The sequence below is a fragment of the Rhopilema esculentum genome, chromosome 2 (assembly GCF_057945365.1).
Source record: "Rhopilema esculentum isolate cy_ngs chromosome 2, ASM5794536v1, whole genome shotgun sequence".
Classification (NCBI taxonomy): domain Eukaryota; kingdom Metazoa; phylum Cnidaria; class Scyphozoa; order Rhizostomeae; family Rhizostomatidae; genus Rhopilema; species Rhopilema esculentum.
In genome coordinates, this window is record NC_142816.1 from 2,114,251 (window position 1) to 2,138,578 (window position 24,328).

The 24,328-nt window shown below is 35.6% G+C and overlaps 2 protein-coding genes and 1 long non-coding RNA gene across 8 annotated transcripts in view; 2 read left to right on the top strand and 1 right to left on the bottom strand.

Moving 5' to 3' along the window:
- On the top strand, positions 1-12,476 carry LOC135695582 (transmembrane 7 superfamily member 3). The gene is made up of 11 exons (XM_065214710.2): positions 1-160; positions 1,133-1,426; positions 2,915-3,204; positions 3,574-3,748; positions 4,214-4,300; positions 7,208-7,288; positions 7,862-8,014; positions 8,653-8,750; positions 9,165-9,213; positions 9,820-9,933; positions 11,052-12,476. The coding sequence occupies exons 1-11, from the start codon at positions 82-84 to the stop codon at positions 11,327-11,329; spliced, it is 1,698 nt and encodes a 565-aa protein (XP_065070782.2). The 5' UTR covers positions 1-81; the 3' UTR covers positions 11,330-12,476.
- The window catches only part of LOC148960554 (uncharacterized), a 25,037-nt gene continuing 2,128 nt past the window's right edge, over positions 1,420-24,328 (bottom strand). Inside the window, exons 2-4 of one of the 6 annotated variants that reach the window (XR_016143982.1) lie at positions 22,222-22,265; positions 19,737-19,784; positions 1,420-2,481 (exon numbers count right to left, since the gene is read on the bottom strand). This is a non-coding gene — a long non-coding RNA (uncharacterized LOC148960554). The other 5 variants (XR_016143984.1, XR_016143978.1, XR_016143977.1 and 2 more) reach the window with 5 other exon arrangements.
- Positions 18,282-24,328, top strand: part of LOC135695581 (patatin-like phospholipase domain-containing protein 2) — an 11,190-nt gene continuing 5,143 nt past the window's right edge. The window contains exons 1-6 of the mRNA XM_065214709.2: positions 18,282-19,269; positions 20,617-20,682; positions 21,604-21,874; positions 22,453-22,644; positions 23,059-23,200; positions 24,101-24,220. Coding sequence (XP_065070781.1) covers positions 18,763-19,269; positions 20,617-20,682; positions 21,604-21,874; positions 22,453-22,644; positions 23,059-23,200; positions 24,101-24,220 — 1,298 coding nt within the window. The 5' untranslated portion in view covers positions 18,282-18,762. The remainder of the gene's footprint in view (positions 19,270-20,616; positions 20,683-21,603; positions 21,875-22,452; positions 22,645-23,058; positions 23,201-24,100; positions 24,221-24,328) is intronic.

Consider the following 24,328-nt stretch of genomic DNA (forward strand, 5'->3'; position numbering starts at 1 on the left):
ATCCACTGCGAAGGAGAAAGACCACGGCTGTTTCGAAGGTGAATTGGAAATCCCGAACAAGGAGGAAAAAAGTGTCGCAGAATGCTACAGAATACTATTTTAGCAAAAATCTTTATTCTGACTTTAACTGCATTATATCATGTATATGGAGGAGATTATGGTATGGGTTTGCCACCATTAAGTATACTTTTAATATTTATTGTTTTCTTTTCTTCGGCCTGACATGCCGAAGGTACTTGATGGAGTGGTATGTATCCAGTTTTAACATAGACAGTTCAGGATATTTCAGATTAATTATATCTTATTATAATAAATGCTAGTTTATAGATTTATGAAATAAACTCTTAAGATTTCTCAAAATTTCCAAGACTCGAGAGACTCGAAATCTCTTAAGATTCCGAGAATCCCCTCTGTACCAAGGAATTTTCCGGAAAATTTTAACAGAAATGTCAAGTAGTTGGTGCTGTTTATGGGAAAAGATCTTGAATCATATTCAACGAACCCATTCATTGGCCTTGTTTTTGGGAGAAACCTCATCAAATCGCACGATATCTTATCTTCTTGGCTCCGTGAAACTGGAGCTACAATCACATATTCATTCATTTTAAAGTCAATTGAGACATAAACACGACTATGAATAGATCTAAATTAAACAAAATGAAACAATGGTACTTATAAATAAGAGAGTCGTACAAGGGAATTTCATGTGATTTTCCACACTGGCTGTCTGCCTGAAAAATTTTCTTTCGTGGAAAAAATTGACATTGCTTAAAATTGATTTGATTTCACCATTAAACCAAGCCTTTATCCTAGATACTACAGCAAGGATTAGTCACAGTTCGTACTTGTTAATAGCATTCAAAGGGAGTTATGTTTATGCTAATAGTTATGCTTACTGAGCAGTGTCCTGGTTCATACTCTCGATTTGACTACACCTTATATTTCATACACCTGAAATTATAGCAAGCAGGATACTTTCCTCACTCTTATTGAAAGTTTCATCATGTAAGGGGCTCAAACCACAGACCCTCTAATCTATAGTCTGTAACCCTAACCACTAAGCCACCCTTTCACCTTGTTTTGCTGCACATTTATGATACAATTGCTATATCATTGATTTTTTAATTTTTAGAGATTCAATTGGAAGAGACTGCAGTAGTGCATCTAAGTAACACATCCTTTAAAAAGATATTTGTTCACATTGAGCCATACAAATATCGATATGTTATGGTTCAGGTAATCTCACAGCAAAAGAGTGTCTCACTATCCTACACAGACAAACTGGCATATCAAAGTCATCTAAATTCATCGTCTGCTGGCCTAGTTTATATGTTACATAATGGGAGAGCAAATTTAACTTCATATATTGCATCAGTTGAAGGGTACACAACAGCCCAAATTCTTGCAGTCCCATTCTCACCAAAAGGTAATTCAGCCAATTTAATGCATCTTGTAATTGATAAATGACTGTTCCATTTTAGGAGAAATGGGGCCACAGTAGAGGCATTACTTTCCAAAGAAATATGATAGGGATAACCATATGGGGTAGAATGAGATCATTTTTTAATTGAACAAGGTGTATAGATTGGACAACTTTATTTACAGAAAGTTTGATCAGGTGCAAACAATATCATTAGAATAGGCTGATAATATAATCTTTATTCTTCAGAAAAAGCTTTAAACTACACTAGAAATGTAGGAATCAGTCAAAAAGTAAACTACCTGTTTTAATTTTTATTTACTACCCACTAGATGCAATTTGCCCAGTCAGAGAAAAGAGATGATCTATGCAATAACAGAGCTTTGGGCAAAAAGTTAGCAAAAACTCACCAAATTCTCCTATTTATATTTTTGCAAAAAGGAACTAAAAGTTTTTTCTTCATTTATAAATAATTGTTCTAATTCAAATTTTGTAAGCTAATTTTTTCATTTTTCATGAAAGGTTTTGAATTGGGACGATTACAGTTAAGAAATTATTACTGAAAATTGTCATGCATTTTCCTCAGTATTGTTGATCACTTTAATTGGCAGTTTGTTTAGATCTAGTTGAGATCCAACTAGCAACAACAACTAAATTTACGAAGGGCAAATTTATGCATGTTATTGCAATATTTGGGTTGAAAAAAAGGTAATTTATTATTAGGTTAACTTCTATAATTAGTGAATATTTGTCGTTGTTTTGTTTGCTTTGGTGGTTTTATCTTCCTGCTATCAGAAAAGTACAAGAAGAGCTCCTATTTTCATTTTCAATTTCAATTTCATGTAATTCAACAACATCATTTACAATGTAGCATATGTAATACAGAACTAAAAATAGGAGAGTAACAATCAATAACATCAACTAATTACAATATTATAACATGATAAAATGTTGTCCAGTACACTGGAATAAACCAACTCGGTTATTGAGTCCAGTGCCTTCTTGTGCAAGGTAAAATGATGAAAGTATATAGGCCAAATGTTACAGCAGTTTTGATTGAACTTTGAAAAAGAAAAAAAATCTATATTGAAGTTAACAAACCAGAATTATGTTATACATTTTGAAAGGTAAAATGTTCATAGCCAAATAATGAAAAAAAAAGATTCTGAAATCTTTTTAAACATATATACAAAATCAGATGTATTTTCTTTCTATTTACTGCAAACTCATTGATTGTAACTTGTTCAGTAGAAAGAGTGCAATGTATTATAGTGTTTTTTGTCACATTCTTTATTAATAAAACTATTTCTATATACATAGAATTTGAAAGTGAAGCTTTGAAAGGAAAATATATTAGAATAGTGGGTTGCAGGATAAGCTTTTGTAACTGAAGATGTTTTAATCAATGTATGATATGTTTCCCCTAGTTTCTAATTGTTTGATGACCTTTTAGTGAATATCTCAAAAAAAGTTTGATTTCTTGTTCTTTTACAGATCCAATGCCAGGTGGTTGCTGCATTACTTGTGCTTTCGACAATGATCCTAACATTTATACGAAGAAGGAATCACTAAAAGTTCAACTGGATTTTGGAAGAGGCAATGTCTTTTTTGACCCTGGTGAGCTTCCTGATGTTTGTGATGGGGATGGATTCAAAACATTCAACCAACTTGTATATGATCTGTACTTTTATCAACTGAGAGAAAATGACCTTACTGAAGAGGGTCTATTCAATGCAGTCTGGAGAATGTCATCACCAGTAAACATAAAGAAGTATGGTAAAATGGTGAGGACCATCATATGCTTTTTTTGCAACCACATGAAATCTTTTAGAAAAACCTTCTCCAAACTTCCAGCCGTTGAATGGTTATGTTTCCTGGACTCTGCCTTGTTTCGTTTTGCAACCCTAATATCAGTTCAGTTCATTTAAAAAATGAACAAACTGTCATCTTGTCATGTCTTGACAGTTGTGTCAATCAAAGATATTTAGTAATAATTCTTTTGTGTTTTATATTTTTATACTTTTACCTCATACATCTAGAGTTGTACTTCACCTCTTGCTATCATTTGTTCCAATAAAACAACAAGGAAGCCAGTTTACAACGTCAGATTATCTTCATGTTGTTCACTATTATTGTTGTATTCGTTTTACTAGGTTACCACCATTGAGAAGGCACAGAGAACAAATTTTGTGCTACAATCAATAGCATATCATGGAGTTGTATACAACATATTAATCAGAGATATACAGATGAAAACCGAGGCTTGTTACATGCCAACATTTGCATATGGTTGTGATATTACAGATAAATCCACATGCAAATCTTTTGGTAAGATTTTTTTGCTACCATTATGACTGTAGTTTATAAATAAATAGAGCATAATAGATGATTTGAGTACAACTTTCCATCAAGACAAGAAAGGAAGATTGAAGGTTAAAAATATAGAATTTAAATCAATCCTTTAATTCTTTGCGTAGCTAAAGATGGGACAGCCGTCTGAAAACATTCTGATTAGTTGCTAAAATATGTGGTATGGTTGTACTCGTATGTATCTCTGCCACCAAATAAACAAGATTATATAAGCAAATTTTCTTGTATCAAACATGGCTAAGACAAATCTTGCCATTGAAATTTACCTCGTGTTTTTGTGTTGGTGGTTAAAATGAAGAAACTATTGCATTAAATGGCATTTTGTGATGAATTTGCTTTATGTTTTTCTGATGAAGATAATGATATTATGCTCTATATTTTTAATAAGTGGTTAGATTTTTATCATGTCTTTCTTTTCAACAGGCTCTGTGACAACCATAGTCTTTGTCAGCCTTTCTGGTCTTATAGGGCTAATCCTTTGCTTTTCTGGACACAAGTTTGTCATAGCTGGTAAGCTACTATATGATCAGTTTCTTGCTCTTTCAGATTGTTAGTAACCTTATGGATTTTGTCTGTAATGGATTGGCATTTGTAGTGTTGTGAAGTTTAAGTTTAGGTTTTATCCTATGCGTTTTGTGTAAGGTTTTAATGGAAACACACATATGGACTTAAAAGATCTAATAGCATGAACTGTAGTCAGTTATGAGTAGGAGCTCCAAGGGAGAGGTCATAGTGTAACTAGACAGCCACTCCCAGGCCTAGGCCAGTGGAGTAGTAGAAAATAACTTACACAATATGTCAAAGCATAGTCCCATGGTGATGATGGCATTTCAATAACTATGATAAAATTATGTGATGAAGGTAGTATCGAGTAGCATGATATATAAAAAATGTTTAGAAACTGGAGTATACCCATCTGCTTAGAAGAAATCAAATATAGTACCTATTCATAAAAAGGAAAGCAGACAGTTGAAAAAGAATTACAGACCAATGTCTCTTTTACTAATTTTTGGAAAACTTTTAGAAAAGCTTATCTTTGATGCCATCTACAGTCATTTATGTGAAAATAGGCTCATAGTTGAGTATCAATCTGGTTTTCAACCAGGCGACTCAACTATAAATCAGTTACTGTTGATCAGTCATAAAATCTACAGTGGATTTGAGGAAGTACCTAGTAAGGAGACTCAGGCAATTTTCCTGGATCTGTCGAAAGCGTTTGTCACAAGGGGTTAATATACAAATTACAATATGATGGAATTTCTGGTAGCTTGCTCATGCTTCTTCAAGACTTTCTTCATAAATGCAAACAAAGAGTTATCTTAAACGGCCAGGTTTGTGAGTGGCAAATGGTATCATCAGGAGTACCCCAAGACTCTGTACTTGGCCCTTTACTTTTTTTAATCTATATCAACGATGAAGTAGACAATATTGACTGTGATGTTAGGCTCTTTGCAGTTGATACATCACTCTTTTCTATAGTAAATGATGCGACTCAGACTGCTTTAAAGATTAGTAAAGACTTAGACAAAATCAAGAAATGGGCTTGGCAAAGGAAAATTTAATTTAATGCTGATAAAACTGAAGAAGTTATCTTTTCTGCCAAAAATTGAGCTAGGAAATCAAATCATTACTAGAAAGAATGAACACAAACATCTTGGGAAATTTTAGATTCTAAACTAAACTTTCAGTCACAGGTTATAGAAGCTGTAATAAAAGCTAGGAGGGACATTGGCCCCATAAAATACTTCTCAAAATATGTTTCTAGAAATGTTCTAGATCGAGTTTACAAGCTTTACGTTAGGCCTCACCTAGACTATGGAGACATAGTATACCACAAGTTTGACCCAGATATGAGAAGCACTGTCACAAAAAGCTTTTAACAAGCTTAGTATACGGCGGCTCTGGGTGTCACAGGTGCCTGGAAATGGACCAGCAGGCAAAAAATATTTGATGAACTTGGATGGGAGTCTATGTATGACAGAAGATGGTATCGAAGACTATGCCATTTTTCCAGTTAAGACAATCAAAAACACCAGAATATCTGTTTAACGGAATTCCTCCTGAGCGACAGATACCTTACATGATTCGAAACCCACGAAATTATGACCCAAATTTTTGTAGGACAGATCGTTTTTCTAATAGCTATTTTATAAACAAAATTTATGAATTTCAATTTCAGAATTTAAACGTAAAGTATAGTCTGTAATAAGACCCCCAAAAAAACCAGTCTTTGTAAATTCTACAGTAACGGTAACAAGATACTTAACCCAACTTCGATTGCGATTCAGCCCTTTAAACGGACACCGTTTTAGACACAACTTTGATTGCCTGATCCCCTTGTTTGTGGCGCAAGTGATGAAAACAACGAGAATTTTTTCCTGCACTGCCATTTTGTTCCAAGCAATGCGGAACGAGCTCTTTGGTCGGCTTTCTGAACAGCCACGAAGCTGCAGGGGGGGGGGCACGGGCGGGGGGCTGTGCCCCCAAATGAAAATTTTGACAACAGCTTGCCCCCTCTGGCTACAGTTTTTCAAAATGGTATTTTGAAAATTTGGCATATTTATAATTCCATGACCTTGATTTTGTCCAAATATATATGTTTGTTATACATCTGTTTTCTTGTTTTAAAGCCTGCCCCCCTGAGGTATGGTTCTTGCTCGAGTTTGCCCCCCCCCCCCCCTAGCCGACACCTACAGCTACGTGGTTGTTTCTGAAGTCCCTGGACTCAAAATTTCAAACCTCTCCGCCATGGAAATTTGTGATTTAATACTTTATGGAAGTTCCGAATTAAATGAGGCCACAATAGATTTCTTATGGAGGCCACACTTCAATTCATTAAAAACACTAAGAGATTCTTTTAATTGAAAAACATAACACCAGCAACTCCTTTTCTTATTTTATTTTCTTTTCTTGATCTACCTCTGAAACATGTAAATTATGTAAGAAATGTGTTTGTAAATTTTTGTAAAGGTACCTTACTTTTCCTGATTTAGTTTCTTTACTTCTCTACCTTTTTAATGTTCATATTTAGATGTAATTGAAAATTGCAAATTTCACTCATAATGGAGACTAGATGACCTTGCGTCCTTCACTATTGTGAGTGACATGTATTTGAGTAGCTTTGGTTGTAGTTTAAAATTTTAAATGATAAAAAAAGCATAATCAAGATGAAGGCTGACAGTAACTTGTGCAAGTATATAAATGTATGACGTCATCAAAAGTGTCTTTATTATCTTTGCCCTGAAAATCGAGAGACAGTTCAACAATTGTTGATTTTCTTTTTGTATATTTAATAGCTAGCGTCTCTTATGGAAATTTTCCTGATGTCTTGATTTGTGCAAGTATTTATTTCGCATGTTAGTTACAATCCCCCAATAACTTTTTTATTCCCAATAACCAATAACAATAACCATTTAGAGTTACTCTTTGGTGGTTTGCTTTCTGGCTTCCTGATCTCATACATTCTGATCCTGAGGTTTGCAAGCATCGGTTACACTTGTAAGTATTATCTGATTTCCAGGCTGATTTCTAAGTAACAACTTTGTGCTTTTGTCTATACATTAGCCAAGGCACATTTGAATATCTGCCTTAATACCTCCATGTATCTGAACATTCAAAAAAATCAATGTAAATGTGTATGCTACAAGATATATAGAACGCAAAAGTCAAAAAGTCCCACTAAAAAGTTAATGGTAATGCGTGTTTTTTTCACTAAGAACTTTAGAATATCTTCTAAATTTGTGGGGTTCATAGACCATCATGGTAAGGAAATGCTGATAGATGTTTCAAGTACATGCTAGAATATGCATGACTCCTGTTACCATGGTCCCACTAATGGTCCAGTTTTTTAGACAGATGACTTCAGGGCTTTACCATTGCTCTAGTTAACCTCTTTTGTTCTGCGCCCTTATCTTCCATACTCTTATGACCTGTCTTTTTCTAAGACTAAAATTAACGAGCTGGCTTATTTTCTGCATTTTCGTAAAACCTATTACCCCTTTAGGCTCTTTACCTGTACAATATTAAGCTTTATGAATATGCAAAAACATTTGATGATCTATATTTTTCCAGCTCATATGTTAGCATCGTCTGCTGCTGGTTTTGCATTTGGTGTTTTCATTGTGGCACTTTATATGGAGACAAGCTTGTTCCGTGCTGTTTTCCTGAATAACAGTTTGTTAGTTGGCTTTCTGGTTGCCTGTTCTGTTCTCTTCTCACCCGTTGGTAAGTTTAATTCTGGGTTTCTGGTGCTAAAAGAAGGCTTAATGAATTTAGAAGTAATACTTACTATGCTATTGCAATATTAAGTCAAAACATTGAATCATATTTAATAACGTGGTGCAGGCTTGCTTGCCAACTACAACAACTTTGATATGTCAATCAGCTAGGGATGCGGAGGCCAATATAATGCAGAATTAGCAGTTAATGGCTTTTAATCAATAATTTTATCTTCTGTTTCTAAAATTTCGACCAGGACTGTTGGTAAATGTTGCTTACTCTTCATTATCGACTAAAAAACGCACAACGTTGCAATATTTAGCTATTGTTTCAATCATTATCGGAAAGGTTGTAAAACGAAAGAGAATAAGATTAACACAGGCAATGTTTTAAATATCTACTGTATGATGACAAAGAATGGATAATCTGCGGTTTACAAAAGATTTTAGGGGATAAGAAGAGTTGAGCCCTGTCTGTGGTTTTTCAACATCTAAGGTTTCCGCATTTCATCAACAGAGCCAAAAATCAGAAAAATTGTGCAAAAATTTATTTTGCTATCTGTGAATCAAAATGGCTTTTATCGAAGACCGAATTGTGTTTAAATTGTTGTAATCAAATACTACTATTTCTGTTTTTCAATTTAGGTGATCTGAAACCATTCTCCAGTAATACAGTGTTTCTATTGACGTTTGTCTCCATAATGCTAGCCTGTCCGATTCCACAAATATTCTTTCCGAAAGTGGTATGTTGGCTAATTCTTTCTGCCGATACTTTTCTTCAAGTGATAAATTTTCCAATAATTTAACTTTTTGATATCTTATTTAAAGTAATTGAGTTACCAGCAGTATATTTGAAAAAAATATGCCCACCAAATCATATTTTGTGATTACGTTAGTTGTAGCAGTCTCCGCAGATATGTCATAGATTTTACAAACACTTCGGAAAAGATAGGCCTGTTTAAAAAAGCACTTTTGTTTAACTCTACTAAATCTAAGCTATGCTGCAGCTTTGCGACTCAATTAGTAGTTGATTTGTGAACATTGACAACTGAGCGTACATTTTAAGACGTAGCAGATACGACACCATCAACGTAAACAGTCTTATTTACGGCCAGATTCCCGATCTCTGAATTCTCCCTAATTTGATTATATTTCAGATCAGCATTTTGTTTTCTTCGTTAATTGGTGGATATGTCGTTGTAGTGGGTAAGAATCTTCGTTACTATCTGTTCATAGGCTTACTCTTTTGCATAGTCAGTATTACTATCTTTACCGTATCTTGCAGCTCCTAAAGTTTTAACAGTGAGTTCCCTCAACGATCCGCTGGTGTTTCTGTCTGGTTCTTTTTATCCAAAGACGATTGTTGACCATGTATTCCCTCAACGATCCGCTCTTGCTCCAGTTTTTTTCATTCCACTACACGCAATTCATTTTGTCATGTGAGGCTGCTAGACAATCCAGTGCATTTTCGTTCAATCAGGTCTTGTTCTGATAAGTCTTGAGAGGTGCGAAGCCTGTAAGCGAATTTTCGTTGTTCAAAATTAGGGTGAATAATGAAATTACGTCCTTTATTTCGTATGCCTCGTGAATTCTTTTTGAATCTCTTTGTTGATAAAAGTCAGCTGATTACAGGCAAAGTCATCAATAAAAACTCACTGACAGAAAGATGTGGAGATACCTCAACTCAAATTCTTTCTTGTTTATAGTTTGCTTTGTGTTGAATATATAATGTAGTCTATGGCAAAATCTAAAAAACTCGTTGAGGTATCAGTCGTTTGCAAATTGTTTTAAGCAAGTTTCTATTCTTTGCAGCTTGCAGCGTTTTCCTGCATGCCAACATTCAATACATCGTGGTTGAGTTTGTTTTACGTGCTGGAATCCCCTCGTTTGCCGATGCGTACCTCAGAGTCCCCTTTGATACCAATGGTATGTAATGCTTTAATTTTTAGCAGCACTACCTGCAGTCCTCTGGAGCTATTAGCCAGGCCTCTTAACTGTCTATCCTTGGTTCCCAAGGGCCTTGCCCAGCGTGTCATTGCTACCTCTTATTGCAATAAGCAAACATTTTTTGTTGTGGTTTTCATTGCCTTAAGGCAGGGGTCAGCAATCTTTATAAAACAGGGGGCCAAATTTGATTTTTGAAATGCATACGAGGGCCGCAACTCAAAATACAGTATAATTTTAATATATACCCATTCTACCTAACTGCTAATCTACTCAATAAAATTGTATTTATCTGTAAATGTACTGTAACGTGGAAGCTGTACGTGAATACAAACATAGATGTAAAGTACATGTTCACTGGTCAGTATATTACAAGAAGCTTATACGCAAGTTGGTGTTGCATGTCCTTGGTCAGCTTCTCAAAATTTGGCAGAATTGTTGATATAGGCAGCCGCAAGTTGCCTTCAAGGTGCTGATCAGTCATTCGAGATCGCAGTCGACTCTTCGCATGCTTCATCTTTCAGAAGAGACTTTCGCAAAGATAAGTACTTCCAAACATGCAACACATTTTCTTAGCATGCTGCACCAGACCTGGATATAAACCATCATCCACCATGGAGATACTCCATATAAAACGGGATGATACGAGTTTCCTTGTATTTCTGTTTCAATTCACTGGTACCCTGCAGCTCTATCAACTCCATTTGAAGATGGAAAGTGAACCAAATTCCCTTAATTCAGCTGAGTTTTCCAAAGGTGTTGCATAAGCAGGAACGTGACAACATGTTCATACATGACATTCACAAATTGACCATGGCCTTGAAGCTTCTTGTTCAGCTTGTTCGAGTGACTAGTAATGTTAACGAGGAATGCTAATCTAGGGCCACACAAAAGTACCTTGCGGGCCGCGGGTTGCCGACCCCTGCTTTAAGGTAATGATTGGAAACTAGTATTGTTAGAGCCTAAAATCTGTGGCTCTTTGGTCACTTTTCTTGATCTTGTACTCTGCTTGCCAAAGAGCCGTGTTAACTACAGTAGATACTTGAAATTTCAATCAATTTTAATATTCAATTCGGTTACAAATTTTCATTTTGTTACAGAATATATTCTTTGTGGTGTTTGGGGCTTCCTTTTGATCTCTGGAGCAGCTTGTCAGGTTTACATCACAAGAAACGACCCGTTTCCTCCTCCTTGGAAGAGAAGCAGGCGTTCAAATGGAAGGTTTTCATCCTTTTTAAGACGGCGCGGTAGGACGAACGGACGGTTGTTTGACGAGCGGACACCGCTTCTGCAGAATGAAAGTGTTGAGCAAACTTATGGGACTGAAACGAAGATGACGCCGAGAAGACAATCGCCGTCTGTAAATGTCGTCTTGTAACATTCAACAGATACTTGTAGCCTTCAACTTGATCCTTTCTACCGGCTGGTCTGCTTTTAAAGCATTCGTTTTTTACTTTTAGGTATTCATTAGCTATAATTTGATAGAGAAACTAAAAGCAGAGATAAATAGTTGTGTCTGAAGGCAGGCCATGTTGCTTCCATATGGTGCTTTCAGTAGTTTGGTGAGACCTGCCTATATCTTTAAGTCACTCTACTATGCTGTGATAATAGGGCGATGAAAGAAGGTGAATAGCAACTGGTGTAGATGTCATTAGCATCATCATCATCATCATCACCATTAGCATCATCATCATCATCATCATCATTTCATCATTAATTTTCATCATGAAAACAAACAATTACTTCACTCCATGTTATAGCATGTTATACAAGCTCTTTACATCAACTAGTGACAATTTAAAGTTTCAAAATCAAGATAGAGTAAACCTGGACAAAACCTACACTGCAACACGACATTTAAAGAAAATTTTAGTCATTTGTTCTATAGTCACAACCGCGATGCATGCCTATGACCTTATGCAAGTCAGCACGAGTGCCTTGGCCTGATATGGCTGACCTACCATAGCCATGCCTGTACTTCACGGCCTATTGTCCCTCAGTATCAAAGTACTTCAAGTATCAAAGTTAAGGATCCATCGATACCCATTTTTTATCAAGTAAATTCTGAGGTGGATTTGCGTGACTTTAATTTCTTTATGAATTCAAATGACTGGTAACCCTTTGTTAAACAGCAAAGCACCACAGGTCATCCCACCATGAATCAGTACGGAAATTACCTTTGTAATACAAGAATAAACTACTTTGGAAAACGAACGACTTTTCAACACATTTTCATGGGATATTTAATTTAATTTTGTTTTATTTTTATAAAGTTTATTTAATTTCTTTTTGTATACATCCCTAGATATTTGAAGAATTCTGTTATGTTACAGTTTTTCACTAAACAGCATTAATTCTACATCTTGCCAATTCTGTATAGAATACATATCAATTTTTCTTTGTAGTAAATTTTCGACAGTTGTCCCTGTACTCTAAAATAATTTAGATACTGTTAATATGTGATTTGAATGTGACGTATTTATAGAAATTGGTTGTTTTGTATGAACAAGAAATTGTATTTCTTATTTCTCATATATTTCTCTTATTTCTATAAACATTTGGAACGAAATCACCCCCACATTGTCTTTTAGTTTACACTGAAAAGTCTTCTAATTCTGCATCAAAAAACGATTTTGAAACCTGAAAAAATTGAAAACAGCATGAATCTTTTCAATATAGACACTCGAAAACTGTACAATTTTGACATGCCTTTCCGAGACTGGTGTGAAACCATTTCCTATAATGAAGATGATTAAATTTTTGTTACGAGATTGCGCTGTATTTAGACCGTTGTTTAAGGAATTGTCTAGTTTCAATACTGCTCGACCTGGTAGTCATAAATAAGCATGATTAATGATAATAAATTAGTATGATTAATTATTTCAAGTAAAGGGTTAGGGTTAGGGTCAGGTTTAGGGTAAACTAATTACGTCATCAGGTCGAGCAGTATGGAAACTAGACAGCTCTAAACTGTTCTGTTGTTTTGATAACATGAGGACACCTCAAATTGATGCAACATCTCCGTTAGAAAAACGATTGTATAGCGAATGCATCGTATTTCGAGAAACACTAGCCTCGGTTCATGTATCCTCTTTTGACTAGAGTGCGAAACGTTTTTCATCAAATGATAGCTGGATCCTTGTGTGTGTCGTCAGTTGCAAAGAAAACGTTACAATGGACAAGCCTATAAGCGATCCAGGATCTTATATATCATAAAAATCGTGATTTCTAAGCGGACATGCTGCCATATATGTGTAGCTTCTAATGCTTTGTACGCCACTTTGTACTCTTCCCTCCTTGATCCTTTCAGCGATATTTCAAGATTCCTACAATTTCTATCGCTGAATATAATAATTTCAGTAATTTCAGCTGCAACATTTTACTTGTTTGGTAACGATGTGAGAGTCTCGACCACAAGCTACTAAAAACGCTGCCGTGAATCACAGAGCACTTGAAAAGTTTCAAATGAAGAGTCTAAAAGTGTTAAGAAGATTGCTGTTTTGGTGCCCTGACCCTATCATGAGGCGAGGTCATTTTCTCGTCGCTCCATCGGGACGGTTATTCCTGGCTGAATTTCTGCCAAAGATACACTTATATGACAGATTGCCTAGGTGTTACATGTACAAAACAAACTTTCAGTAAAGAAAGACTTTTAAGAGAAAATTTATTACCCGTTTTATGAAGGTGCCCATTTTCCAACAGCGCCCGTTGTCTGGAGATTACTTCCACATTGCTTTGACACAATTCCTAAACTGCACTAAGTGGATAATGCTGAAGTTCTAGTTATATGATTCATATTTTTACTGATAAATGAAAAATGAACACATTGCTAAACAAAACTGCCAACATTTCTATTGTAAGTTGCAAATGACCTTACATACAAGTCTTCTTTATCAAATTGAGGTGATTCTCTTTCTAAAGCATCTTTGGTTACAATAATTATGTTAATGGGGAAACTACATGCACACATTATGCAATATTGTCAGCAGAGAGGAATGTTGGATTCAACTTGCTTTTAACAACTCAATTTCATTAATGTTTTTTTCCAAATTCCAAAAGGTATCCCTTTTAACAAGTTTCACTGTCCCGGGTTTGAGGCAAAAACCACCCCTTTCTCAGAGTTTTTCCGCATGAGCTTGGGCACACCTCTGAATGAGATTGAACACACTGGGCCTTTCCTATCGTTCACCATCCATACCCGAATGACGTAATTAATTGTACCAAATTGTATGCCATTATCATCAAATGCACAATTTGTATTTTATTATTTATTCCGATAGAGTTGATTGACAGATACAAAAATCGGCAGGGTTTCGAGCATCGAACTTGTCATGTACCAGAATCAATGCATAATTATATTTAATTTATTTTATTTTTAAAATTAATCTCATAACATTGGATTCTCGTCGCCGTTTTGCTCTGTTTCTTAATTTCAAACCAAGATACTTCATGTAACAATTCTAAAACCCATTTGGCGCGACATGATTAAGTTCGACGTTTGAAACGGGAGTCGCGCTAAACATGCTAAAGTGTCGCTCCAAACAGAGTTGGGTTCGGCACATGAAAAGTGCGACGTTTGAGCCAGGCCTTATTTCATGACTGCCACGAACAAAAGCAACTGTAGATCAATATTTTGTAACTTTTGTAAAAAAAGTACCCAAGATTACCTAAAGCGATAACTCTCCCCCTATTAACCGCCGTATGAACGAACTACCGGAACAAATTTATTATCTTTAAAGGGTAAAGATTTGGAAGAACATACCTTGCAAATTAAGGTGAATCGTACTAAAGGATCTTTCACCCAATGCTGCAAATAATCGTTCTTGGAAAGCTATACGAAAGTAAAGCACTCCAAATTCCTAATAAAAACCCCTTTTCTGTCTTACTATACAACAAAAACAATGTCAATTTAGTGCTGTCTTTATCATTTATTCTTACTCGCTTTATCTTTGTTTCGTTGTGTCTGTTTTGAATTTTTATTTTTGTTTGCCGTTCAATAATTCTAATGATTTAAATACTAATAAACGTCAACCACTTTAACAATAAACCGACACAGAACACTCATAACCCAAACACCAAAAGAACCTGAACAGTGTCTTGCATTATTGTGTTATTACTGTAATTAATGTTGTAGAATCATTGAAATTTAAATTTGAATTATACTCCTTTTTTATAAGAACAATTTTATAAGAACACGAGCCTTAAAATTGGTCAAAAGTTAAAAGCAAATTAAGAACAAGCTGAGGCTGAGCTACTGTAAAATGCAATTTTGAACAACGTTGTATTTAAAAAACGAGGCTTTTTAGCCATGTGTGGGCGCTTTTTCGGTGAAGATTCAAACTTGTCGGCAAATGAAGGTTGTCTCACTCACTTTGTTGGTAAACAGGGCCTAAAATAAGCGTGGATCTGACTCACTTTGTGGAGTTGTTAATTGAAATTGTGGAACTGAAATTGTAGAAAGTGTGGATATGTAAATAGCGCATTTTCTTAAAAGTGCACCATAAAATACCAATCGAAACGCCGTTTTTTAGAATTAGGATTAGGAACATATTTTTAAATGCAAAGCAAAAGCCCAATCCCAGCCTTATTGATTGCACTCATTTTTTATAAGTAAATTGCTATAAAAAATAAGCAATGTGAGACTACAAAAGAGAATTAAGAAACTTCAAAACTCGAAGCTTCAGTACATGTGGAGAAAACTCAATTGTGCTTTATGATATTCTCGTGTTGTTTTGAAGAAAGATGGACTCGGTATACATCTTCAACTTCAGGACATCATCTCAAGTTATTTTCTTTTACGACTTACCTAAGAAAAATACTGAGACTAAAGACCGAGACCGAGATTATGATTTCCTGCTCGTAAGGTATTTTGGGGTTTATGTAGATTCAAGCAGATTTCAGAGAAAGTTGCAAAACAATTCAACTGAGGTATTTTAAATTGGAGAAGCAAATTGGAAAGATTCCTCTCAAGGGTAAGGCAGTTGAATGATAATAAGCCTCTTGGTGGTATCTGGGAGGAACATTTAATTGGGAATGTTTCATAACAGGGGCTATAGTCCTCCCTAACTTTTTTGCAATCATAGGTTAGAAAATATTTTCAAAGTTTACGCTAACGAACCAATTAGAAGCAAGTCTTCTTGACTGGAAATCCGTTTTTGTCTTTTTCATGGTGCTTTAACTTATTTGATCAAAGATGAATTTGTATTTTATCTAACTCGGTTTTGTATTTTTATAGTAATTGAAATCTTCTCTGAATCGTTATGTTTAAGAATAAGGACAGAAAGAAGCAAATGTTCTCCGGTGTTTCAAAGGGTGTGGCCGTAAAAATCGAGCTCCAGCCATTCCCCTATGGGCTGGTGGGTGGTGTTTGCGTTACCAACAAGTTGGGGGGAAAGATCATGCTTCCAAACTAGGCGTAAAGAGAATAAGAAGAGACAAACACAAATTTGTACATATGAGAGAAGAGATTATTTGCCATCCGTAACGAGATTCTCGTTTATAGTATCAAATTTTTTGAAGAAAAGATTTGATGACAAAGAATCTGATAGGCTGGATGCAATTAAAATGACTTTTGAAGGCCGCACTCAGCTTTTGCCCCGGACTTATTGAAATTCGAGAAATAAATGACTAAGATCACAGAGATCTGAGACTTGTTTTCAGAGGAATTCTACCAGACGAGACAATGACACGCCTTCTCGCAGCAAACCATAATTCTGCCGATGTAGAGAGACTGATTCCAATCTACAAAAAGATAGTAACAGGTTGGCAAAGCAGTATAGCTCCAGAAACACTTAACAAATATACGAATATCGCAAGTTTCGAGTTCCGTGAACAGCTACAAAGATATGCTCCAAAAAACCGAAAACACTAAAGTCTGGGAAGCAAGACTGATTTAAGTTGGTTTTCAAAAAAGAAAGGAAAGAAATAATAACTTTTATGGAGATCCAAACAAACCAGTCAAAGGGTTTCCTTTCGATAACCTTTTCTCACAAGCTAAGACATCACAATATGTTGCTAATTTTCTTATTAACCCAATCCATATACTGTAAAGAATTAGCTTCTTATACTTCATTCATTTAAAATTTGGCCAATTAAAACATCCTATTTGCACTATAGTGGCAGTTTTTATACTTGCCACGCCCACTTCGTCAATCGCAGCAAAGTACCACGCCCAACTTTTATGAAAAAATGTGGATCTGTAAAAATTTCTTATTTTAGGCCCTGTTGGTAAATGAGGCCTGAACACCAGCCATTGCACTGCTTACACACTATTAATTTAAGAACAAATCAAGAACAATCCAGCCTCAGATTTTCGAAAAAAATCTGAGCTCCCCCACTTTTTCAGAGATCGCTTCAGCCCCCCCCCCACTTTTTCAGACATAAAAAAAATTTTACCGTCCTTTCAAAACAGAGTATGAAATAAAAAGAGAACAAAGTGTTTATGTACTGCGTGATTTTTTTTATCTATGTACTAACTTATTGAGGTATATTTTATTTCTATTATTTGTCTTTTATTTGCATCAATTCAGTAGATAACTCTCTCCATCATTGCAATGTCATTTTGATGTGTAATCATGGCCTACAGAAAATACTCGAGAAAAAGAAGATGCACAAGTGTGTTCAGGAAGTAATATTCTCTCAGTCAATTCAACATCATTGAGATGTGCACTCTGAACAAATGGTCACCCTTACTTCTTTTCCCCAACGTCTGTAACCAGAGTTTTAGCATGACTCCTCCCCTCCCAAATTTTTTTGAAAAATCAATAATCACAATGTTTTTCTGAGAATCGTCGAACCGTCTTTTCTGGGTGGTATGGTATTTTGTTAAATTTTAGTCCTGGAGATGCATTTTTAGCCATTCTAGAAGGCTTAATTTCAAAAACTTTCTTCCAATGTCACTTGATTCTTGAAACTTGATTCTTAGCCCTCCCAGGTTAAATTTCGTGGCGCCGTCTCTGTCCAAGCATGTCCAGTAATTTTTTGATTCATTTCAAGCCTTTTTCTTTTCTTTCTACAATTTTGGTGACCTTTGATACCTTTTTTATGTAACTGCTAACATCATATATTGACGCTTCGATGCTGCAGTCGATGCCTTTATGTCTTCAAGGGGCTCCCATATTATCCAGGTTTTTCACTTGTTTTGTAAATAATATTTAGTTCTTGTAGAGCCAGCTTGAAAAAATACTTTTTGTTGAAAAAAATAGGGTTACTTCAAAGATCAGAGTCTATTCAGTACTTTGACACCTCTATTTTCTCAATCTTTTACTATTTGTGTGAGGATCATATGACTTCTTAAGACCTCACATGACATAAATTCTGTGATTTGATTGGCCCAAATTGAGGAGTGTCGTGGGCCTGTATTCATAGGCAGACCAAAACAAACCACGAGATAGACAGGGAAGGCCGTTGGTGTCAAGCCGGGTTTTGTCAACAATAAAATCAGCCTTTTCCTTGGATTTCTTCCTGAAACTAACGCAGCCCAAGCTTTGTTTTCAAGGGAACCGTCTTTTGTTTACATGAGATAATCCAAAGTAGTACACTTTGGTTTTTAAAGGAATTTTTTTAGAAGAATTCTGTGGAACTAGCCGGCTGATTGCGTGGACTACATTGTCGTCGGAAGGAACTTGTATCTCAAATTTCATATGCACACAACCAGGTTGCGTGGTGAATTGACATCACTCTTGAAATTAAACATTAAGGTTATATAACAAGACTCAGCCAGGATTTTGGTGTACAAATCCCGCAACTGGCCTTGAGTGACAATGTAATTTATTTATCTGCCGACCACGCAATTTTTAGGCCCGTTGAGGTATGAGTAGTTCGTCGTCATCACAAACAGGGAAGAACCATAGTTTGAACAGTATGTCTCCGCCAACACAAGCTGATTGGATTTTTATGGATGATGAAGAACTCGAGAAAGCGAACATTACTTTTTCAGGGTGCGGATTTCTTGGTATTTATCATATTGGCGTAATTTCTTGCCTGAAGCAGCACGCACCGAAGTATCTAGAACATTTCACGAATTTCGGAGGGGCCTCTGCTGGAGCATTGAGCTCTTGCACCTTGATGTTCAATATGGACCTTGAAAACTGTGTACAGTTTGTCATGAAACTAGCAGGAAAAGCTAGGACCAGTATGTTTGGTCCCTTATCGCAAGACTTCGACCCAGTTGGTATCGTTCGCAAGACATTTATGAGATTTTTGCCTGACAACGCACACGAAATTGCCACGGGAAAACTGCACATTTCGATGACTCGTGTTTCGGACTGGGAAAATGTAATAATATCCGATTTTAAGTCGAAGCAAGAATTAGTCGATGTAAGTATAAAATATTTAATAGGGCGTAAACTTATCTTTACTTTAAATAATGCCCACATCGAAGATTTTCTGACTTGCCCTTCAGAAAAGTTTTCGTTGCGTTGCATAATGTTTGCGTTTCGATAAACAAGAAATGAAAAAAATGGAAAGGAATTTGGGCAAGGAATGTACAACTACCCATACGAAAGTCGGTTTTTTGGTGAAGTAGCCCCACAAGTAAATAAAGAGGGCCTTAGAATACCGGGTTGTTGATATTACACCATCGAAACGGTAACCTTGTACTCTTTTTCCTGTTTCCATTTTCCTGTTTCTTTCCCCGTTGGCGTCACTTCTATTAGATTTAAGATGTTATATATAACGAAACTTAAGAACAAGTACTTTTGATGCAAACGTTTCTCAATGAAAACAATTAAATATTTATGAAATTTGATTTTGAGCCACAGGCATCTATCAAGGACGCTACGTACCTGCCTGTTCAGTACCAATTTTCAAAGGGTCTTCATCACACGCTAAACCTAAGACAAAAGAACTTTTAATCACGTTTTTAACCATTAACATTTAAAGATCTTTACCGAATACTCAGTATTTAAATACAAAGATTCTTAATTTTTCATCTTTGAAATGAGTCACTTCCTTGACCTAGGCAGTGCCAGCCACTAGGCATTGGGGAGGGGAAAAAGATAATGTTCAGGCCACATAAATTGTCCTGCAAGAAAAAGCCTCAATGCCTATTCATAACATCTTTTTTGCCCATAGTGAATGCCCATGTATTTCATTTGGTTATGTAAAGGCAGTTTCAAAATCATAGAATTACATCCTCAAGAATACCTTGCAAAAATTACCCTTCCCTTAACTTTTTCTCATCAAATTTAGACAAAAATTTTTTTTCCATTTCAATGGCTAAAAGGTCTAAGTTTTTTCATAATTTGCCATGCTCCTATAAACATCAGTGAAGAAGTGATAAACTAAGCTATTTGTGATTGTGATTGTGTATTTGAATTGATATTTTCAGTCTGAAAGCAATACACATTCAAAATGTGAGCTATATAACTGTTTGTTTTCTACATAAAACCTAAGAATGGTTCAAACATATCTCCTGCTGACCACTGTGGAGATTGTGGCAAAATTTTTGACGCTGTTTACTGAAGTATGAAATTGCACATCAATTTAAAATTGTATTTTTGAAAAGAGAGTATTTTTGTAAATAGTTTACATGCTGCAAGTTTGACAAAAATACTTGCATATGGCACTGAATTTAATATCTTCACAGAAGCTGTTGCTTGAAACTGTCATATTCTGCAGCATGTAGTCGACACCTTTGTGAAATATCTTTTTCTTTGCTTATAGGCACTTATTTGCACCTCATTTGTTCCCTTTTACTCTGGTGTCAAGCCTCCACAGTTTAGAGGAGTGGTAAGTCCCATTCTTTCTAAAAAATGTTTCTTGACTTGAGTCTAGGATGAGTTTCATGAATAAACTGTTTGATATGGTATTGCAAATTTCAAAAACTAAACTATGCTGAATTGGACCAAATTAGAGTAACACAACAGCAACCCTTTCTTTATGTTTTTGTTTGAAAATTCCCCAGATTGAGTGTTAGCATAAAATATAAGTGGAAAACACCATTAGATGTTACTGAGAAAACACAACGAACAGTTCAATTTGTGAAAACTATGGTTCACTTATTACTCTACTTTTTAGCATAAAAAAAACCAGGCTATTTGTTTTTTGATCAAATATTGTATTATCTCAGCAAATTTAAAGTTTCAATACCAGACAATCTACTGAGCTTGTGCCATAGCGCCAGGTGGCCAAGTTCAAAGTCCAAAGCCGTTGGTATTTAGAAACTGTTGTATTAAAAAGGAGATTACCTCGACCACATGTCTAGCTCATTAGAATTATGTAATGTAACCAACCACCAGTTGTGGTTCATTGGCTTTGTTAACATAATGGGGATGCCAGAGATTTGGTGATGCCATGTATTGCAAAATCCCCCTAAGACAAGTCTGACAACAAGCGGGAGACAAGCAGACCTTGACTTAGCCTGTAATCCATTATAATTAGGCAGGAAATGGCATCAGATGCCAGGGCAGTGCTAGGGGCTTCTCTTCACAGCACCCCTTTCCCCCCTTTTGAAGGTAAAAAATCGAACTCATTGCTTTTAAGCCCTACTAGTGATACCACTGGGCCAGGGACAAGTACATCGTATTCTTTTAGAGAAAGGTACATCATAAAATTGTTTTCTTTAATAGAAACTGCAATTTGCAGATAATGAATAATGCTTAGCAACAATAAAGTAAATCTTTCCTGTTATTTGTTCCCGCTTCTCTTCAGGCATATGTAGATGGAGGGTTCTCAGATAATTTGCCACAGCATTTTGAAGGCACAACAATCACTGTTTCACCGTTCAGTGGTGAAAGTGATATTTGTCCTGACGATGCCAATGGCACATGGTTCCACTTTGACCTCAGAAACACTAGTGTTCAATTTACATCTCAAAACTTGTACCGGATGTCAAGAGCATTTTTTCCACCAAGCCAAGAGGTGCTGTTCAATATGTGTCGGCAAGGATTCAAGGATGCCTTAAAGTACCTGCATTTGCATTGTATGTTATGATTTTTCTTATCATTTTGAAATATCAATATATTCTAAGTTAAAATTCCAAATTTTTTTGTAAACATCCAACTTTATAAATGAAACAGTAAATGAAATGTGCCTGTAGTCAGAATGTTGGCTACATTGAAAAAGAAGATGAATAATGACAAGGTTATTGATGCCATGTGCTGTAATTATGCAGTGCTTGAATATTGTGGTACTCTGCAATGAAATATTTTCTCTGTTTATTGTATGCTTATACTTGCATACTGTAAATTGCCTGTTTTTGTTGTAAACAAGTGGTTAATGAGCATAAAAAGTCAGGATGAATGCTACTATAATTGAACTGTCCCTCACCTTTAATATTTTTTTTGAAAAGAGTCATGTTTGGTGGATGAAGCCTAGGAGATAAAACTGTCTAGTTAATATTTGTTTAAACTTTTTATATTACATTTTCAATTAATGATTTTCGCCATATGTGCGAAAACAAACCAAAAGGTTTTTTCCCACTTCAGTTTAAATTACCAGCACTATGGATATAGTCATTTAAAGTTGATAAGTTTTTGATCTGGAAAGTTATTTTTGCAGATCCAAACATGTTGAATATTGGGATTGCAAGAATAAGGATCCCTGATTGCTGCAGAGAATGCCATGACTCTGAGGATGATGGAAGTGTTTGTTCATGTAGTACAACAGAATCATTAAGTGACCCTGATAGTGCTGTTTCTGCAGAGGGACTCGCGATTCTTCACCATGTTTCCCCAGAAGCTCTGAATGAAAGTATGTATTGTTTTATAAGCCTTGAATACAGTAAAACATTAATACACTGACATGCCAATAGAACTGTCATTAGCTTTTATGCTCAAGATGCTGTCCTGCTCAGAAAGTGGTTGAACCAACTCTTCATTTGCCTGCAGGTCCCCCCTGCCAGAATAAAATGTATGTTTATTCAGTACCCCTGCCCCCTACCTTTCCAAGTGGGAGAACATCAAGAGACAAAAGATCAGATTTCTGTTTATTATAAAGAAAGTCTAGAACATGTCTTTGTAGTTTTGAATTTTCATGTCAGAGTCTTTGCTTGTTATCAACATGTTTTGTTTTTTAGCCTTAGTTTTTATTCAGCCCAGTGTTGGGTTTGAAACAACTGCATTTATTTTACTTGTTAAGAATGTTTTGACTGTGTTTTCTCCACAGTTCTTCATCGAGCAAAAGATGTCATTTCAGATACAGATGTAATTTTATGGCATTTGGTAAAGGTATTTCTCAGAATTGCCAAGTGGGTGGCTAGACCTTGCATCTATACAGTGCAGCATGTGTTGCTCTTTGTTCGTGAAGTGTAAGTTCCCTACTTTTGTCTCCTAGGAATTTGTGTAATTCACCTTTATAGAATTCGGCACCAATAATGGTCCATTAAATTTTTATACCATAAAAAAGGAGCTCCATGCACTTGCCCTGCTGCTAGCTGCAATGCAAAGACGCCTTTATACCTGAAAGGTTAACTTCCAGTTCAGTTTTTAGATTTTTCTTGTAATCAGATTATAGGGAATTGATGTGTTTTGGCACTTAAGAGTACAAAAGCATTGAGTTTGGATTATTTTAAGATTTTTTCACCATATGTTCTGAAAAGTCTTACAAATTTCCAAGCTGGTAGACTTTCTTTGAATTACACACAGTGATTGTAAAAGGTTAATTGTAAGTTTATACAAATTGCAGCAAGATCTTATGTCTGTAGTATGACATAGCTTTTTGATGTGTGGAAGTTTAAAAGACATTGTCTGACCAAGAAATTCTCAGGCATTAGCCAATTACGTTAAAACTGGTTGATTAAAAATCTCTTGGGAATTCGATAACCTGATAGCAAAAGGCTCATTAAGCTAGAATGTGTGCCAAATCAACTTGGAATCCTGTGCAATTTGCCTTGTACTTTTATATTCTGTTTCTTATGTAGCGAAATATTACCACTTTTGTCACTCTCTCCCCTAGAACACTATATTGATAGTTTAGACACATATCATACAAAACACATGAGAGAACATTCTTCCCTATACAAATAAGAGACTTTGTACCAGTGTGCCCAGACTTTAGGCAGAGTTGTAGGTGCTGATAATCAAGGAAGCACCAAAAACAACAGCAGTTAAAGCATTCACAAACTCTCGATACCTATCATTGAACTGTTGTGATTATATGATGAATCCCTTTCGAAATCCTGAAATAGACTATTGTTATATTTCACTAGAGCCCATTGGCTTATTCCAAAGCTTCAAGAAATCAGCGAGAAGAACTACTACACAAAGACTGTTGTGAATATAGCAATGGAGATTTTCAACACATACAAAGATCGATACCAGTGTGAAATGTGAGTTTTCTGAGCTACTTTTTCCTCTAATTATTCAACTTATTCTAAGTTAACTGGTTTGATGCCATCTAGATTGTGTGTAATGATAACCTTGCTTCAGTTAAGTCG

Bases quoted from the DNA above. Each gene is read 5' to 3' on its own strand.
- LOC135695582 (XM_065214710.2), top strand. From the start codon at position 82: ATGCTACAGAATACTATTTTAGCAAAAATCTTTATTCTGACTTTAACT. The intron at 1,427-2,914 runs GTAATTCAGCCA...GTTCTTTTACAG, and splicing joins AGTCCCATTCTCACCAAAAG to ATCCAATGCCAGGTGGTTGC. The intron at 3,205-3,573 runs GTGAGGACCATC...TCGTTTTACTAG, and splicing joins TAAAGAAGTATGGTAAAATG to GTTACCACCATTGAGAAGGC.